Source organism: Brienomyrus brachyistius, chromosome 1, assembly GCF_023856365.1.
Source record: "Brienomyrus brachyistius isolate T26 chromosome 1, BBRACH_0.4, whole genome shotgun sequence".
NCBI lineage: Eukaryota > Metazoa > Chordata > Actinopteri > Osteoglossiformes > Mormyridae > Brienomyrus > Brienomyrus brachyistius.
The window spans coordinates 29,210,204-29,230,990 of record NC_064533.1 but is presented as its reverse complement, the minus strand read 5'-3'; the positions used below and the strand labels follow the sequence as shown (position 1 = coordinate 29,230,990).

General features: G+C 41.6%; 2 protein-coding genes across 4 annotated transcripts in view; one reads left to right on the top strand and one right to left on the bottom strand.

The window, feature by feature from the left end:
- Positions 1-20,787, bottom strand: part of nfx1 (nuclear transcription factor, X-box binding 1) — a 104,888-nt gene that overhangs the window by 9,850 nt on the left and 74,251 nt on the right. The gene's annotated exons all lie outside the window — the stretch shown is intronic.
- LOC125742321 (protein NLRC5-like) overlaps positions 1-20,787 on the top strand; it is a 165,273-nt gene that overhangs the window by 88,406 nt on the left and 56,080 nt on the right. Inside the window, exons 30-31 of the mRNA XM_049014227.1 lie at positions 17,166-17,266; positions 17,479-17,535. Of these exons, the coding sequence (XP_048870184.1) occupies positions 17,166-17,266; positions 17,479-17,535 (158 nt within the window). The remainder of the gene's footprint in view (positions 1-17,165; positions 17,267-17,478; positions 17,536-20,787) is intronic.

Genomic DNA, 20,787 nt, shown 5'->3' with positions numbered 1-20,787 from the left:
AGCCTGTCTTGTGTGTGAAATTGTTCATGTGCAAAAACATTAAAGAGGGTAAAAGGGTTTTCCCCCATAGTCAATCACAGGCTTGACTTTTTACATGCTTTAAATCAGGGCTCTTCAAATCTGAAGCTTGATTCCAAATCCAGGCCTTGTTTTCTGTTCTCCCAGGTAGGTAGTTTGATATTTACTGATTCTGATTGGCCAGAGGGGCTTCACACCCGGCTCACAGATAAAGAAAAATTATTATTACCATCCATTTGCAACATGTAGGTTTTATCAATTTTTTCACACCTACTTATCCTGGTCTGGGTTTCAGAGGGGTCTAGATCCAATCTGGGGCAGCAGTACATACACCCTGAATACCAGTCTATCACAGGGCTCACGGCTGGGGTACACCCTGGATGGGATACCAGTCTATCACAGGGCTCACGGCTGGGGTACACCCTGGATGGGATACCAGTCTATCACAGGGCTCACGGCTGGGGTACACCCTGGATGGGATACCAGTCTATCACAGGGCTCACGGCTGGGGTACACCCTGGATGGGATACCAGTCTATCACAGGGCTCACGGCTGGGGTACACCCTGGATGGGATACCAGTCTATCACAGGGCTCACGGCTGGGGTACACCCTGGATGGGATACCAGTCTATCACAGGGCTCACGGCTGGGGTACACCCTGGATGGGATACCAGTCTATCACAGGGCTCACGGCTGGGGTACACCCTGGATGGGATACCAGTCTATCACAGGTCACACGGCTGGGGTACATCCTGGATGGGATACCAGCCTATCACAGGTCACACGGCTGGGGTACATCCTGGATGGGATACCAGCCTATCACAGGTCACACGGCTGGGGTACATCCTCGATGGGATACCAGTCTATCACAGGGTAAACACCTGTATATCCAATTTAAAGACATCACTTAGCCTAACTGTGACTTGGGGACAACATGGAACCTACAGAAAATCAAAATCTCTCATATTATTTACATTATATTGATGTGTTGGTGTGACCTGTTATAGGATACAGCCGGAGAGGTCAATGGATCCTCCACAGAGCTTCAGGAAAGGAGATAATCCATTTGATGAAAGGTCAGTTAAGTTCTTTTATAATTAATAAAAGTGATTAAGTAAGCTTCCTGTTTTACCTAATTTTCTTGTTACCTTCTTCCACAAATAACTTCTCTTCTGTAACCCTAATTATACACGTGATGGAAAACATACACAAAAATATACATTATTATGTCTTTCTGCACAGTTTGAGTAGGATACAGCAGGAGAGATCAGGCTCTCCTGTACCCAGCTGTGTGTCCATGAAGAGTAACAGGTCAATGGATCCTCCACAGTACTTCAGGAAAGGAGATAATCCATTTGATGAAAGGTCAGTTCATTGCTTTTATATTTAATTAAAGTGAATAAATAAGCTTCTTGTTTCACCTCAATTTCTTGTTACCTTCTTATACAAATTATAATTTTTTTTTCTTTACTATATGTCTCAGGCAGAGTACCATGTAACTGAAATTTGTGTGTCTATTACATGAGTATAGGGTAATAAAATGGATAGCATCACTATTTACTGAATTTTATTGGCTCTTTCAAAATACAGTACAGCTGTTTAAATTGCTTTCCAAATTACAATACTGAACAAAACATACTGAACTGCATAATTGAAATTTGCTGTAATACAGTCTGTATATAAAACATAGCTTGTTGTGGTTTCGCTACTGCATTTTGTTGGCTCGTTTTTGGCAATTTATCATAAGCTTTGATGATTCTGTATTTTTCACTGAGAGAAAATTACTTTCTTTTTCCTGTCATGTGTTCTGTGCATGCAGCAGTTAACTAACCAGAAGCAGATGGGTTACTGCAAGGCAAAGTAGACCTATCAAAATAAAAAAAAGAATTACTATTGTTTAATTTTTCCATATGTTGTCATGTATAAAAACCCCAAAATGAACACTGTAAGTGGATTACTTGATTACTATAAGTGAATCCTTTAAAGAGTATTTGTATAGGGATGATTCTGTTCCAAGCTTTTTGATCCATGTAATGGACTTACTTTAACTCTGATCACTAAAAGCAGTTTCCACTGAATTTCAAGGAAATTACCTTTTTGATTTCTAATTCAATATAGCAAATGTTTTCCTTCAATATCACTATGTAAATATGGGAGTAGTTCAAATTATCCAGAAAATATTTCTCTTCTATAAGTCTAATAACAAACGTATAGGAAAGCATACATAAAAATGAAGGGAGACACTTTACATTAACTATACCTTTATAATGCCTTTATAATGTATTGTATAACATTCATAAACAGCCATTAAGTATACCTTAACACCTTATACCTGAATAGCTTAAATATACAATTAATAACAAGCAGTATATTATTATATAATTAGAATGTTTGTTATTAATAATACAGCTGTCATGTCTTGTTCATTGAAAGTACTGTGAATACAGTGCTTTAACATTAAGGTATACTTACAGGCTGCTTATGAACTTTCTATGAATGCATCCTGAGGGTGCACTGAATATTCTATGTGCAATAAACAATAATATTAAGAAGATATAACCATTTCTGTTTGTGCGTATTGAGTAGGATACAGCCGGAGAGATCAGTCTGTCTTTACCCAACTGTGTGTCCAGTAGAGTATTCCTCCATGATAAAAGTGGAATGAAAATTGCAACTAAGATACTGCTGTATAAATATGTATACTACATGTCTCAAAGAGAATAACACCCATCTCCATACACGTTTTATTCATAGAGAACGACAGTATAGATTTGATCCAGGGAAGTCTGGGATTCTGTCTGCAAACAGCCATCAGATGGATTTGTCATCCATATTCCAGGTGTTGTATTATACAATCTGCTTCCTTGACCTTGTGCCACAGTACAGGTTATATTTCATTATTCTATTAGAATAACATAAGTAGTTTCGACTGCCGCATGAACAGATAACATGTTAATACCATACCATCCCTGAAAGCCTGATCTTTGGTTTTTTATTTCATTTATTCACATATACAGTACTGTGCAAAAGTCTTAAGCACTCAAAAGAAATGTTTAAAGCTATTTATCTGGGTTGTAAGTGCACATTTTCTTCAAATAAAAAAAATATAATTTAACATAAGAACATATGAAAATTATGAGTAACACAATAAAAATGTCTTCTATTCTCCAAAAAGTTACTGATATCTACTTGGATAGCTAGATGAACACCACTTCAGTTCCCAAACCTCAACTCAGTGGCACCCAAACCATTCCATGTATTTATTAAATATCACCATCAGCTCGCTTAATTAATTAACCTTCTTTGATGTTTTTTTCTTATGTTGTGTATTTATTTATGCATCTGTGGACTGCTGATAATTCAGTTTTGTCATACAATAACAATGAAAGAATCTCTTTTTGTGTTATCTTGTCTTATCATACCTCACCTCATAGTCACTTGAGCAAAATGCAGTGAAATTCCTGAAGGACCAACTGAAAATGTTTAAGAAATATCTGAGTCAGGATTACCCAGCATGCTGTGAGGCTCAGATGGAGGATGACAGTGTGTTGGACAGTGATGGTAAGATGCAGAAGATCTGTGGCAGAGAAGGGGCTCTGAAGATCACACTCTACATCCTGAGGACCATGAGTCAGATGGATCTCGCTGACAGGCTGGAGCAGAGTAAGAATTTCGAATTATTTATATGACCAACATGTTGTGACTGCACAGGGCTGGAGGGGTGATTATGACGCTGGCTGATCACCAGTTAAATTTCAGACATATTGACGCTGAATAATATGAGAAAACAATTAACATAATATCAGCAGATCAGTGACACACTCAGATTCTATTTAAATTCTATCATACATTTCAAAACATTTAATTGTACAATAGTAAACCAGCCAGAAGAGAAATAATGTTAGTGATGTTAAAATATGTTAATGTTTATTAATATCACATGAAACACACTGTAAGAAACTTCCAACAATGGGCATTTTGAAAAGAAGACAGATTTACAGTAGTCAGCATTTTTTCCCATGTTCTTATATAAAGATTTCAGCAATACATAAACTGAAATAGACGCGCAAAATACGCTGCATTGTCGATGATGCACTCAACCCCAGAGGGTTAATCATGAATTATATAATCATGAAAATTTGTTTTTGCAGGTAAAATATTGATGGTTTCTGAGCAAAAACTAAAACAAACACTGCAAAAGAGGTGTCAGTATGTGTTTGAAGGACAAGCTAAGCCAGGAAAAGCAGTTCTGCTCAAGCAGATTTACACAGAACTTTATATAACTGAGGGTGGAACCGGAGGTGTGAATGATCAGCATGAGGTCAGACGGATTGAGACATCATCCACGAGACCGACAGCACAGGAGACTGTGATCAAATGTAATGACATCTTTAAAGCACAACCTGGACAAAAGTCACAGATCAGAACAGTGCTGACAAGAGGCGTGGCTGGTATTGGAAAAACAGTCACTGTGCAGAAATTTATTCTTGACTGGGCTCAAGGATCAGCAAATAAGGATGTTCATTTAGTATTTCCACTACCTTTCCGTGATCTAAATCTACTGAAGGAGAAAGAATACAGTCTGACACAACTACTTCACCACTTCTTCCCAGAAATCAAAGAGCTTGGACCAGCTCAACTTTGTAATTGCAAAGTATTGTTCATCTTTGACGGTCTGGATGAGTGTCGCCTTCCTTTAGATTTCCAGACCAATGAGAGTTGGTTTGATATAGCAGAACCGGCATCATTAGATGTGTTACTGACAAACCTCATTAAAGGAAATCTGCTTCCCTCTGCTCTCCTCTGGATAACTTCTCGCCCAGCAGCAACCAGTAAGATCCCTCCTGACTGCGTCCATCAAGTAACAGAGATACGAGGATTCAATGATCCTCAGAAGGAGGAATACTTCAGGAAGCGATTCAGTGATGAAGACCTGGCTGGCAGGATTATTTCACATGTGATGTCATCAAGGAGCCTGTACATCATGTGCCACATACCAGTCTTCTGCTGGATTTCAGCCACGGTTCTTGAGAGACTGTTTAGTGAAGCAGGCAGTGACAAAATCCCCAAAACTCTTACTCAGATGTACACACGTTTTGTTATATTTCATACTTCCTTGAAAAATCAAAAATATCTCAGGAAACAAGCAGCAGAGCCCTTTTCAGAATCATTAAGGGTAAATAAAGAATTCCTTTTGAAACTAGGGAAGCTGGCTTTCCAGAATCTCCAAAGTGGAAATCTTATCTTCTATGAGGAAGATCTGAGAAAAAGTGGCATTGATGTGAGTGAAGCTTCAGTCTTCTCTGGAATGTGCACAGAAATATTTAAAGAGGAGACTGGATTGTGTCAAGAGAAGGTTTACTGCTTTGTACATTTGAGTATTCAGGAGTACTTGGCTGCTTTGTATGTGTTTTTAAAACATGTAAACCAGAAATTCAGCTTCACCAAATTTATCTCACAACGAAAACACACTGCTCTACTAAAGGAGGCAGTGAATGAAGCTTTACAGAGTAAGACTGGACACTTAGATCTCTACCTCCGCTTCATGCTTGGTCTGTCAATGGACTCATGTCAGGCTCTTTTACAGGGCATTATGTCACATACAGGAATTAGATCCCATGACACACAAAGAACGGCCAGCTACATCAAGGAGAAGATTAAGGAGAATCTCTCCTCAGAAAGGACAATCAATCTGTTTCACTGTCTGAATGAACTAAATGACACCTCTCTAGTTGAGGAAGTCCAAAGTTACCTGAGATCAGGAAGACTTTCGACAGAAAGTCTCTCACCTGCACAGTGGTCAGCTCTGGTCTTTGTGGTCTGACTTCAGAAGGGGAGCTGGATGTGTTTGACCTGAAAAAATACATCAGATCAGATGAAGGTCTTCTGAGGCTGCTGCCTGTGGTCAAGGCGTCCAGAACAGCACAGTGAGTCCTGGGACTTCCTCAGTGTAACCCAACACTGATACAGTGTTGGGTTACACTGTCTGCATAATGCCTATACATTATCAGTGCATTTTATTCAATTAAATATTATTGTTCATCTTGAGGAATGAAATAAAACGTAGAATAATTTAAGTAATTAACTGTAATAAGTTATTAAAATTTCATGTACAGACTGAAATATTACAAACGGGTCCTTGCAGTGTGGGACAGAACAATATACAAGCCCTTTGCGGTTTTTGAAAGCTCAAAAAAATACAACCGATAGATTATGTGAGTGTTTAAGATTGTTGATGTTGTTAATACAATAACATTAAATTATGTAAACATTAAGTGTACATATTACACTGTTTTATGAAATGATTTTATAAAACTGTTAATAAACTTAATAAAACTGACTGTATGAGGAAATCCTCCAGACATAAATATCTGTTAATGTAACCAGCATTGTGTCACGTATCATGGCCTGAGCTGTATTCAGTTTCAGTGTCAGGTGGACAACAGTGCAAATAAGGAGCAAAATCGTAATGCAGTAAACAACAAGACAATACGATGCAATGACAGTACACAGCTGTATAAAATGTAGCACAATATGGAAATTTAAGTCACTCCAAGGCACTTCACAGGAATGTTTTATAGGTTACGTAATGTCATTCCTGACAAGGCAACTTAGGATGTGTAATGTCATTTCTGAAAAGAGGGTCTTAATGGATGTGTAATTTCATTCCTGAAAAGAGAACCTTATAGGACGTACAATGTCATTCCTGACAAGGCAGAACCTTATAGGTTGTGTAATGTCATTCCTGAAAATACATTCTTATAGGATGTGTAATGTCAGGGGTGTATTGAGATGTCCAATTTAAAATGCTTTCCTCTTCAGGTTGAACAGCTGTAACCTTACTGAGAACAGCTGTGAACTGCTGTCTTCAGCTGTCACCTCAAACTCATCATGTCTGAGGGAGCTGGATCTGAGTGACAATGACCTGCAGGATTCAGGGGTTAATCTCCTCTCTGCTGGGCTGGAGAATCCAAAATGTAAAATCAGGTCACTCAGGTGAGTTTTTCCATATTGTCAGCAATCAAAAGTCACTGATCTAATGAATTTAGGTAAATTATACTGTCTGTTTGAAGTCAAATATGAAAACCATCACCAACGCCCTATGAGACCATGATTGCATTCAACAGTTGACCCCAGACAGAAGGCAGTAAAACCCATAAATATAAAGGAAAAACTGCAATATGATGAAAATGACATTACTATTACTAGTCCCTTGCTTTGAGTAGCACCTCAGAAACATCCATCCATGCATACCTATGGGTATAACTCCAATTAGCCTCAGCATGTTTTTAGACTGTGGGGGGGAAACCGGAGTACCTGGAGGAAACCCCACGACGACATGGGGAGAACATGCAAACTCCACACACATGTGACCCAGGCAGAGACTCGAACCCGGGTCCCAGAGGTGTGAGGCAACAGTGCTAACCACTGCACCGCCATGCTGCCCCGCACCTCAGATACAGCCTTGGAGAATAAAGAGTTTCTCTCCTTCTCTTTGCAGGTTATCAGGCTGTACAGTCACATATACAGGCTGTGCTTCTCTGGCTTCAGCTCTGACGTCAAACCCCTCACACCTGAGAGAGCTGGATCTGAGCAACAATAAAACAGGAGCCTCAGGAGCGATACAGCTCTCTACTGTACTGGTGGATCCTAAATGTCAGCTGCAGAAACTCAGGTTAGTAGTCAGCAGTCAGACTGTTTCTTTGCAAGTAACATGTATTACAGTACAGGATGTATAAAAGTACAGTCCAAGGTTGCTGCACAGATGTTAACATCAAAATTAAGACTTTTTAAAACCTTTATAAGACCTCAAAAAGAAAAAAAAATACCATTTTCACGATCAACAAAAAAAATCATAGCTCTTGTCATTGTAAATGTACTTCATATATACATGAACTGCGCAACGATTTTAAAAGATCCGCTTTTGTTACCACCAAGTGACGCTGTGCACATTCTGAGAAGAAGAGTGTGGTTTCACAGAGGCATATAAATTTAAACCCTAAAGCTCAAATAAATTGTATTCCATATCAAAAAATTACGTTTCTAATGTCACACATAGCAAACTTAGAGGCTGCTTAAACTGTGATCCATAGTAACACAATTCCACAAATATTCCAATCTCAGTAATGGTCCAGTGTTTCAGATGAAGGTCTTTTTGATTTAATTGATTTGTTTATACTTTCATCAAACATAGTTACAAAGCTGTCGTCATTCACAGCTGACCTCAGCTCATGTTGGACGAACGGTGCAATACCGAACCTACATATATACGCGGTCTTATCCCTCCCGCATGTGACTTTACTATGTCTGAATCCAGGAACATCGATTGAAACACTGTGTGTATTTCACTATTGGCTTTGTATGAATGATGTTGGCTCACCATGTATAGAGACCAAAGCACCTCGGCCTTACTGTAAGTGTTGCTCTTGTTGAAAACCCAGAAAAAGATGTTGAACATGATACTTCCAAAGCTGTAACTTCGGCAGTGATTTGGACTTCCAAAGTAGCATCTGGCGGACTAGGCCCACATTGAACGTAGAGCTGGATGGGTAGTGAAGTCTTCTTTGAAGACTCATAGTGTTTGTGTTTCTCTGATGCACGATGTGTCTCAACTGCTTGAATACCCATACGACCCAATTTATAGGTCTTCTTGCACTACGAGCATTTAAAACCATGTGAGTCTGTAGAGCGTTGCAGCCAACCTGCATATTTATCATTGTCTCACCAATTCTCATTAAATTTACACTTCCCCATATTGACAATGGATAGTACTGACACGAACTGCAATGCTAACGTCCGCTAGTTTATACCAAACCCGCAAAATAAAAATGAGCTTACGCAGGCTATATACATATATACACACCTTTACCAACCATAGATATCAAAATATCCTAGATCAGCAGAGCACAGTATTTTAATATCTCTGTGTTACGCAAGCCAGAACTCGTGTGGTTATCATGGCAATAATAAACAAGGCTTGCAAGCTCAAAGGTCATATGACTCCATAAACATTCATGATTTTATTAAATATTAAACCATATGTGATGGGGTTTAATTTAAGACTACATGCCAGAAAAAAAATACTTTTTAAGACATTTTATGACCTTAAATTCGGCAATTCTAAAATAAGACTTTTTAAGGATCTGTGGGAACCCAGCAGTCATAGTGATAGTTTGCTATGAATGAACTGATTAAGTATTTCAGTGATATTAAATTAGCTGTTTAACAATAAATATATTGCAATGCAAACACTTTCCTCACTAAACTGAGTGTGTGTCCAGAGCTGAGAGAGTGAAGAGTTTCTCTCCTTCTCTTTACAGGCTGTCAGACTGTGGAGTCACAGATACAGGCTGTACTTCTCTGGCTTCTGCTCTGAAGTCAAATCCCTCACACCTGAGAGAGCTGGATCTGAGTGACAATAACACAGGAGACTCAGGAGTGATACAGCTCTCTGCTCTACTGAAGGATCCTAAATGTCAGCTGGAGAAACTCAGGTTAGTAATCAGACTGTTTCCTTGCAACTACCTTATATAAAAAAGTGAATACAAAATATTTAATCACAGCTGTTGGTATTATATGGAAAACTAATGGATTCATTCATTGTGGCTTAAATTGGAAATTGCCATCAGGAGATAGGAGTAGGGGGCGGCATGGTGGTGCAGTGGTTAGCACTGTCGCCTCACACCTCTGGGACCCGGGTTCGAGTCTCCTCCTGGGTCACATGTGTGCGGAGTTTGCATGTTCTCCCCATGTCGTCGTGGGGTTTCCTCCGGGTACTCCGGTTTCCCCCCACAGTCCAAAAAAAAACATGCTGAGGCTAATTGGAGTTGCTGAATTGCCCATAGGTGTGCATGTGTGAGTGAATGGTGTGTGAGTGTGCCCTGCGATGGGCTGGCCCCCCATCCTGGGTTGTTCCCTGCCTCGTGCCCATTGATTCCGGGATAGGCTCCGGACCCCCCGCGACCCAATAGGATAAGTGGTTTGGAATATGGATGGATGGGTGGAGATAGGAGTAACTGGCAGTGACTGTGAGAGACGGCTGGCGGAGTCCTCACTCCATGCCAGGGGGGTCTGAGAATAAGAGGGGGGTGTATGGCAGTGGGTGGTCTCTAAAAGGGAACAACAGGAGGGAGGAAACCGACCCAAACAAACAGAAAGACAAAAGAAGGACAGAAGCATCACTCACGCTGTAGCAGGCAGAGACACACAGACACCTGTCTGTCAGTCAGAGTGACCCGTGTGTGTAGATCCCAGAGAGGTGCTGTCATGATGGTGTTTCCTTAATGAACTGATTTATGGATCCAGAGCTGAAAGAGTGAAGAGTTTATCTCTTTCTCTTTACAGGCTGTCAGGCTGTAGAGTCACAGATGCAGGCTGTGCTTCTCTGGCTTCAGCTCTGAGGTCAAACCCCTCACACCTGAGGGAGCTGGATCTGAGCTACAATAACACAGGAGACTCAGGAGTGATACAGCTCTCTGCTGTACTGAAGGATCCTAAATGTCAGCTGCAGAAACTCAGGTTAGGAGTTAGAGTGTTTCCTTGCAAGCAACATGTATTACAAGATGTATAAAAGTACAGTTATAGTGACAATTTGGTATGAATGAACTGTTTAAATATTTCAGTAATATTAAATTAGCTGTTTAACGGTAAATATATTGCAATATATTGCAATATATATTGCAACACTTTCCTCACTAAACTGAGTGTGTGTCCAGAGCTGAGAGAGTGAAGAGTTTTTCTCCTTCTCTTTACAGGTTGTCAGACTGTATAGTCACAGATACAGGCTGTGCTTCTCTGGCTTCAGCTCTGAGGTCAAACCCCTCACACCTGAGAGAGCTGGATCTGAGTGACAATGACACAGGAGACTCAGGAGTGATACAGCTCTCTGCTGTACTGAAGGATCCTACATGTCAGCTGCAAAAACTTAGGTTAGTAGTCAGACTGTTTCCTTGGAAGCAACATGTATTACAGGTGTCATGCCCTGCTCGTACCATCCTCCCGTGTGCCACGCCCCCTCGCTACCTTGTGTGGAATCCCTGTGTTACCAGCTGTTTCATGTTGTAGTTGATTATCCATCCATTTTCCAAACCGCTTATCCTACTGGGTCGCGGGGGGTCCGGAGCCTATCCCGGAAGCAATGGGCACGAGGCAGGGAACAACCCAGGATGGGGGGCCAGCCCATCGCAGGGCACACTCACGCACCATTCACTCACACATGCACACCTATGGGCAATTTAGTAACTCCAATTAGCCTCAGCATGTCTTTGGACTGTGGGGGGAAACCGGAGTACCCGGAGGAAACGTCACAACGACATGGGGAGAACATGCAAACTCCACACACGTGTGACCCAGGTGGAGACTCGAACCTGGGTCCCAGAGGTGTGAGGCAACAGTGCTAACCACTGCACCACCATGACACCCCGTCATTATACCAAGGAGCAGTTTCATTTTCTCTGATATTTTTTATTTTTAACAGAACAATTTTATCAAAGGTGGAACTAAGCGTAGATGCTAGACAATCCGTAATGCTATCAAGTTCAGCGGGATTCAACATTACTTTTGTCAAAAATGATAGCTCAGGGAGATTATCAATAAAGTTACTAGCTGTATTTGACATGATTGTACGTTTGGCTTAGAAGTGAGTCGGGGAGTTAATATTTTGACTAAGGTAAATATTGAACTTAATAAGATGATGGTCAGAGATAATACTGGTCTAAGGCAGTAGAGTTATTTTATCTATATCAAGACCAAACGATAGGATTAAATGAAGGGTATGATCACAGTTATGGGTGGGCCCAATTACATTTTGAATGATATCCATAGAGTCTAGTATATTAGTAAAGGCTATTGTCAGGGGATTTTGTTCATTATCTACATGAACATTAAAATCCCCCACAATTATTGCTTTTTCAGTTGATATATCCAGGTCTGAAAGAAATTCTGCAAATTCAGCTAAAAATAAATATATTGTAATACAAACACTTTCCTCACTAAATAGGATATTTTCCTCACTCAAGGATAATTACACTGACAGACTCCACCGGAGAGCCAGTAACATCATCAAAGACTCCTCACACCCTGGGCACTACCTTTTCTCACCCCTCCCCTCCAGCAGACGCTACAGGTCAATCAGAGCAAGAACAAAGAGACTGAATAAAAACTTTTACCCACAGGCAGTCAAATGTGCTCATACCCCACCCCCTGAATGACTGTTTCTGTGAAACAATATCCTGCCCCCGGATGACTGTCTTCTATGCAAGTCTATGTGTCCTGTCCCGATCGTCTGCTCCTTCCGTGTTCCACGCCCCCTTGTTAACCCCATGTGGAATCCTCGTATGATCAGCTGTTTCTTGTTGCTGTTATTAGTCATATGTATTTAGTCTGTATTTCAGTTTGTTTCCCCAGTCCGGTCAAAGTAATGTTACTGCTTGTTTGCTTGCCTGCCCGTTTCATTAAACCCCGTGTTTCCCGATTTCCTGACTGCCACTCCTCTGTCTCTGCTCTGCGTCCCGCATACAGCCTGACAGTATGCTTAGGACAGGTCATTAAACACACACTACCTCGGACTGACATATTGTACTCAAACACTCATACTGTAAGAGGATGGCTGTTTCTTTTTGTCTGTTCTTCTTTTTTCTTATTTATTACTTTAACTTATGCTGCCAAACAGAGCTGCTAAACTGTTTTTCACTGTTTTTGTAATAGTGACAAAGATCTATCTTACCTTAAACTGAGCTGTGTGTCCAGAGCTGAGAGAGTGAAGAGTTTCTCTCCTTCTCATTACAGGTTGTCATGCAGTGGAGTCATAGATACAGGCTGTGCTTCTCTGGCTTCATCTCTGAGGTCAAACCCCTCACACCTGAGAGAGCTGGATCTGACCTACAATAACACAGGAGACTCAGCAGTGATACAGCTCTCTGCTGTACTGAAGGATGCTAAATGTCAGCTGCAGATACTCAGGTTAGGAGGCACAATTTTATCTTGCAAATGTTGGGTATAATTAAGTGAACAAAAGAATTATTCAAAGCTATTATGATTATATGTCAAAATAATGGATTAATTCATTGTAGCTTCGATTGGAAATTGGCAATTTGTTAAAATATACATTTTATCATATATGCTGTGTTGAGGTTGAGCTATAAACTAGGCAGCAGTGGGTGTACGAGCATCAGCACTGCAGAGCCTGTATTTACTGAATAACAGTGCAGCTGAAGTTGGGAGACGGGAGTAACTGGCAGTGACTGTGAGAGACGGCTGGCGGAGTCCTCATTCCATGCCAGGGGGGTCTGAGAGTAAGAGGGGGGTGTATGGCAGTGCGTGGTCTCTAAAAGGGAACAACAGAAGGGGGAAAACCGACCCAAACAAACAGAAAGACAAAAGAAGGACAGAAGCATCACTCAGACTGTAGCAGGCAGAGACACACAGACACCTGTCTGTCAGTCAGAGTGACACGTGTGTGTAGATCCCAGAGAGGTGCTGTCATGATGGTGTTTCCTTAATGAACTGATTTATGGGTCCAGAGGTGAGAGAGTGAAGAGTTTCTCTTTTTCTCTTTACAGGCTGTCAGGTTGTGGAGTCACAGATACAGGCTGTGCTTCTCTGGCTTCAGCTCTGAGGTCAAACCCCTCACACCTGAGAGAGCTGGATCTGAGTGACAATAACACAGGAGACTCAGGAGTGATACAGCTCTCTGCTGTACTGAAGGATCCTACATGTCAGCTGGAGAAACTCAGGTTAGGAGCCACAATTTTATCTTGCAAACATTGTGTATAAGTAAATGAACTATTCACAGCTGTTGTAATTATATGTTAAAATAATGCATTAAAAATTTGTAACTTCAACTGTAAATTGACAATTTATTTTAATACAAATGGATATATTACATGCTTTGCTGAGGTTGAGGTATAAACTAGGCAGCAGTGGGTGTACGAGCATCAGCACTGCAGAGCCTGTATTTACTGAATAACAGTGCGGCTGAAGTCAGGAGACGGGAGTAACTGACAGTGACTGTGAGAGACGGCTGGCGGAGTCCTCATTCCATGCCAGGGGGATCTGAGAGAAGGACAGAAGCGTCACTCAGACTGTAGCAGGCAGAGACACACAGACACCTGTCTGTCAGTCAGAGTGACACGTGTGCGTAGATCCCAGAGAGGTGCTGTCATGATGGTGTTAACGAAGTGATTTATGGGTCCAGAGCTGAGAGAGTGAAGAGTTTCTCTCCTTCTCTTCACAGGCTGTCAGGCTGTACAGTCACAGATACAGGCTGTGCATCTCTGGCTTCAGCTCTGGGGTCAAAGTGGGTGGTCTCTAAAAGGGAACAACGGGAGGGGGGAAACCAACCCAAACAAACATAAAAACAAAAGGAGAGACGCGTCACTCAGGCTGTAGCAGGCAGAGACACACATACACCTGTCTGTTAGAGTGACACGTGTGTGTAGATCCCAGAGAGGTGTTGTCATGATGGTGTTTCCTTAATGAACTGATTTATGAGTTCAGAGGTGAGACAATGAAGAGTTTCTCTCCTTCTCTTCACAGGTTGTCAAGCTGTACAGTCACAGATACAGGCTGTACTTCTCTGGCTTCAGCTCTGAGGTCAAACCCCTCACACCTGAGAGAGCTGGATCTGAGCAGCAATGACACAGGAGACTCAGGAGTGATACAGCTCTCTGCTGTACTGGAGGATCCTACATGTCAGCTGCAGAAACTCAGGTTAGGAGTCACATTGTTGCCTTACAAGAATATTTGTATATTGATGTTTAAACAGCATGAAATTATTCTACACATTAATTGCAACTATCTGCTAAATGATGTAACCGTTTCATTATTAATAGTAAGATAAGATAAGAAGATAAGAAAAAACTTTATTTATCCCGAGGGAAATTCTTTTGTCCTTTACATGCTCAGTGCAACTATAGGAGTAAAGGTAAGGTGAAGAAAATAATAGTGCAAAATAGCTATGAGTGATACTGTGTTGTAACTATATAAATACACATAAATACTCATACTCTGTAAAAAGTTAAAAAAGAAAAAACTATAACTAAGCTATAACAAACATAATAAAATAACAGATTATTAGTGCATGTGTAATGAAAAGTGACTAAGTGTTTGTGCCTTGAATAATTGCAATAGCAGCATGTGATGATGGATAAAACAAACATTCGATAACACACAGAGGAGTAATATTGCCCGATCCAAATGAGTCTTAATGACAGATTCTGAAAAAGTCATCTACAGAATGAGGAAGAGTTATACAGTCTTATTGCCACCGGTAGAAAGGATTTCCTGTGGCGTTCGGTTCTGCATTTGGAGGCAATTAGTCTTTTGCTGTGGGAGCTCTGATGACCCATCATGTCTGCGTGCATGGGGTGGGAGGGGTTGTCCATGATGCTGAGAAGCTTTTTCAGCATTCTCCTCTCAGACACCTCCGCCAGGTTCTCCAGTCTGACCCCCAGGACAGAACCAGCCTTTTTAATCAGCTTGTTCAGCCTGTTGGCATCAGCTGCCTTCACCCCATTGCCCCAGCACACAGCTGCAAAAAACACTGCGCTCTCCACCACAGAGTGATAGAACATAGTCAGCATTTTCCTACAAACATTGAAAGATCTGAGCCTCCTTAGTAGGTAAAGCCGGCTCTGCCCTTTCTTGAAAACAGTATCTGTGTTCTTGGACCAGTCCAGCTTACTGTCAATGTGAACCCCCAGGTATCTGTAATCCTCAACCACCTCAACATATGTTCCTCTGATGGTGACAGGGGTGGAAAGAGGAGCCTGCTTCCTAAAGTCCACAACCAGTTCCTTTGTCTTTGTGATGTTTAGCTGTAAATGGTTCAGCTCACACCAGTAAATTAGCTATTTAAACAATACATATATTGCGATGCAGATGTTTTCCTCATTGAACTGAGTTTTCTGTCCAGAGCTGAGAGTGGAGAGTTTTTCTCCTTCTCTTTACAGGTTGTCAGGCTATAGAGTCACAGATACAGGCTGTGCTTCTCTGGCTTCAGCTCTGAGGTCAAACCCCTCACACCTGAGGGAGCTGGATCTGAGCCACAATAAAACGGGAGACTCAGGAGTGATACAGCTCTCTGCTCTACTGGAGGATCCTAAATGTCAGCTGCAGAAACTTAGGTTAGTATAATAGGTAATTGTATATAGCCATAGTAACCATTTGGTATGAATGAAGTGTTTATTTTAGTAATAATAAAATAGTTGTTTAAGAATAAATGTATTGCAATGCAAACACTTTCCTCACTAAACTGAGTATGTGTACAGAGCTGAGAGAGTGAAGAGTTTCTCTCCTTCTCTTTACAGGCTGTCAGACTGTATAGTCACAGATACAGGCTGTGCTTCTCTGGCTTCAGCTCTGAGGTCAAACCCCTCACACCTGAGAGAGCTGGATCTGAGCTACAATAACACAGGAAACTCAGGAGTGATACAGCTCTCTGCTCTACTGGAGGATCCTAAATGTCAGCTGCAGAAACTCAGGTTAGGAGGTACAATTTTATCTTGAAAACATTGAGTATAAGTAAGTGAACAAAAGAATTATTCAAAGCTATTATGATTATATGTCAAAATAATGGATTAATTCATTATAGCTTTGATTGGAAATTGGCAATTTGTTAAAATATACATTTTATCATATATGCTGTGTTGAGGTTGAGCTATAAACTAGGCAGCAGTGGGTGTACGAGCATCAGCACTGCAGAGCCTGTATTTACTGAATAACAGTGCGGCTGAAGTCGGAAGACGGGAGTAACTGGCAGTGACTGTGAGAGACGGCTGGCGGAGTCCTCATTCCATGCCAGGGGGGTCTGAGAGTAAGAGGGGGGTGTATGGCAGTGGGTGGTCTCTAAAAGGGAACAACAGGAGAGGGAAACCGACCCAAACAAACAGAAAGACAAAAGAAGGACAGAAGCGTCACTCAGACTGTAGCAGGCAGAGACACACAGACACCTGTCAGTCAGTCAGAGTGACACGTGTGCGTAGATCCTAGAGAGGTGCTGTCATGATGGTGTTAACGAAGTGATTTATGGGTCCAGAGCTGAGAGAGTGTAGAGTTTCTCTCCTTCTCTTCACAGGCTGTCAGGCTGTACAGTCACAGATATAGGCTGTGCATCTCTGGCTTCAGCTCTGAGGTCAAACCCCTCACACCTGAGAGAGCTGGATCTGAGCCACAATAACACAGGAGACTCAGGAGTGATACAGCTCTCTGCTGTACTGGAGGATCCTAAATGTCAGCTGCAAATACTCAGGTTAGTAGACTTGTTTCTTGCAAGGATATTTGTATAACAATGTTTAAACTGGGATAGTTATATACGTCGTCTAACTCTGTGATAAAATGAATGAAGTTTTCCATAATTAGTAGTAAATTAGCTATTTGATTTAAAAATAAATACTTTCCTCTCTGAACAGAGTGTGTGTCCAGAGCTGAGAAACTGAAGAGTTTCTCTCCTTTTCTTTACAGGCTGTCAGGCTGTACAGTCACAGATGCAGGCTGTGCTTCTCTGGCTTCAGCTCTGAGGTCAAACCCCTCAGAACTGAGAGAGTTGGATCTGAGCTACAATAACATAAGAGACTCAGGAGTGATACAGCTCTCTGCTGTATTGGAGGATCCTAAATGTCAGCTGCAGATACTCAGGTGCGTGGTCAGACATGTAAGTCCTTGTAATCAACATACATAGAAAATTGATAAGAAATAATAATTCATACCTGTTGGTATTATATGTTAATGTATTAATTAATTGTCAATTTCCAAATAGAACTACAATTTGTGTAAGTATAAATACATTTATTATAATTGCCGTGCTGAGGTTGAACTTTGAACCATCATTGTCGCCTCAGGCACAGAACGCCTGGTTGGGCACAATAAATGCTGACATGCATGGTACTTGGTTAGTGAATCCTAATGCAAATACACCTCATTGATTAAATCAATCAAACCCTACCTTCGCAATTTCCAATAACTATTCTTCAAAAACAGAAAGTACATAATACAGTATAATTGCTGAAATGACAAGAAAGGGACATTAGCGTGTCATTTAGGACTAAGCATTAAGCTCATGTGTCATTCCTTCTGTTTTATATATACAAGTTACTTATCTCAGTTTAGTTTCAGGAAGATAATTCTCCACAAGATGACCCTTGCACACTTGCGTATGTGTGTGTGTTTGTGCGTGTGTGCGAGAGAGAGAGGGAGAGAGTGAGAGAGATAGAGAGAGATTAACTAAGTACAGTTCATAAACAAAAGGTGAACTTTTAACACTTTCCTAAATTCCTCCCTCGGATTTCGCCTTGTATTTCACCCCGTGTCTTGTGCTTTCATTGGCTGTGGCTCATCGCCACACTCATTTCCAGTCTAACCACCTTTCACACCTACTGGATTTGGTGTCACTGACAGGTCCTGATATTTACCCTGCTAGATATCTGATGGGCGTCTGCGACGCATCGGCGACTCAGTCGGGTCGCGTTAACAACAGTTCACAAATACCGATCACACGCCGATTTGCCAGAGCTGCCGATTTGCCACTCCTTCTCATATGCTATTGCTTAAATATATTGCAAAACAAACTCTTTCCTCACTGAACTGTGTGTCCAGAGCTGAGAGAGTGAAGAGTTTCTCTCCTTTTCTCTACAGTTTCTCAGACTGTGGAGTCACAGATACAAGCTGTGCTTCTCTGGCTTCAGTTCTGAGGTCAAACCCCTCACACCTGAGAGACCTGGATCTGAGTGGCAATGACACAGGAGACTCAGGAGTGATACAGCTCTCTGCTGTACTGAAGGATCCTAAATGTCAGCTGCAGAAACTCAGGTTAGAAGCCACAATTTTCCTTGCAAGCAATGTGCATTACAAAGTGAATAAGAAATAATTATTCACAGCTGTTGTGGTTATATACTGAACAAAAATATAAACGCAACACTTTTGTTTTTGCTCCCATTTTTCATGAGATGGACTTAAAGATCTAAAATGCATTCCAGACACACAATATTACCATTCCTCTCAAACATTTCTCACAAATCAGTCTAAATGTGTGATAGTGAGCACTTCTGCTTTGCTGAGATAATCCATCCCACCTCACAGGTGTGCCACATCAAGATGCTGATCTGACATCATGGGTAGTGCACAGGTGTACCTTATACTGCCCACAATAAAAGGCCACCCTGGAATGTGCAGTTTTGTCTCACAGCAAAATGCCACAGATGCCACAAGCATTGAGGGAGCGTGCAATTGGCATGCGGACAGCAGGAATGTCAACCAGATCTGTTGCTCGTGCATTGAATGTTCATTTCTCAACCATAAGCCGTCTCCAAAGGCGTTTCAGAGAATATGGCAGTACATTCAACCGGCCTCACAACCGCAGACCACGTGTAACCACACCAGCCCAGGACCTCCACATCCAGCAGGTTCACCTCCAAGATTGTCTGAGACCAGCCACTCAGACAGCTGCTGAAACAATTGGTTTGCATAACCAAACACTTTCTGCACAAACTGTCAGAAACCGTCTCAGGGAAGCTCAACTGGAGGTGAACCTGCTGGATGTGGAGGTCCTGGGCTGGTGTGGTTACACGTGGTCTGCGGTTGTGAGGCCGGTTGGATGTACTGCCATATTCTCTGAAACGCCTTTGGAGACGGCTTATGGTTGAGAAATGAACATTCAATGCACGAGCAACAGATCTGGTTGACATTCCTGCTGTCCGCATGCCAATTGCACGCTCCCTCAATGCTTGTGGCATCTGTGGCATTTTGCTGTGAGACAAAACTGCACATTCCAGGGTGGCCTTTTATTGTGGGCAGTATAAGGTACACCTGTGCACTACCCATGATGTCAGATCAGCATCTTGATGTGGCACACCTGTGAGGTGGGATGGATTATCTCAGCAAAGCAGAAGTGCTCACTATCACACATTTAGACTGATTTGTGAGAAATGTTTGAGAGGAATGGTAATATTGTGTGTCTGGAATGCATTTTAGATCTTTAAGTCCATCTCATGAAAAATGGGAGCAAAAACAAAAGTGTTGCGTTTATATTTTTGTTCAGTGTATGTCTGTCGGTCAGAGTGGCCTGTGACTGTAGGGTGACCAGATGATCCATGTCAGGGAAGACGCTGAGCTATTTCAGGTTTTACAAAGTACTTTAAAACTGAAAGACTCCTGTGCTTAGCTAAATACGTCTCTTTTTCCTTGTGCTTCCACTGGTTTGTCTCCTTCATTGAAAGATTCATCTAGCCCAAGGGTGCCCAACCAGTTGATCACGGAGTACGTCGCAAGCGTCTGTGCACTTCCACGTGTGTGCCCAATTTTCAGTGTGCAATTAATCGTGTACTGTAAACATTTAGCATGCAAACATGTCAGAAGCCAAAAGATCATAAACATCATTTTCATTCAGAGTGGGAAGAGGATTATTTTTTTGTTTACTCAAATTCGAAGTCCATGTGTCTTATATACAATGCGAGCGTGGCTTTACCGAAGAAGGGCGATTTGGAACAGCATTTCAAAACGATGCGCAAAAGCTACGAGACCAAGTTCCCTGCTAAATCAGCCATAGGCAGCCAAAAAATGTGAGAATTGAAAAGTCGGTTAGCGGCACTGCAGTCAATTTTTACCTGTAGCTGCATCTTCTCAATGCCAGTGGTCCCACTAAGGTAGAGAAATGCATTTATTTACACTTTTTCAATTTGGAGAATTAACTGGATTTGTTTGGATTTGCTGGGTGCATGTTAACTATGCTGCGATGGGCTGGGCCCCCATTCTGGGTTGTTCCCTGCCTCGTGCCCA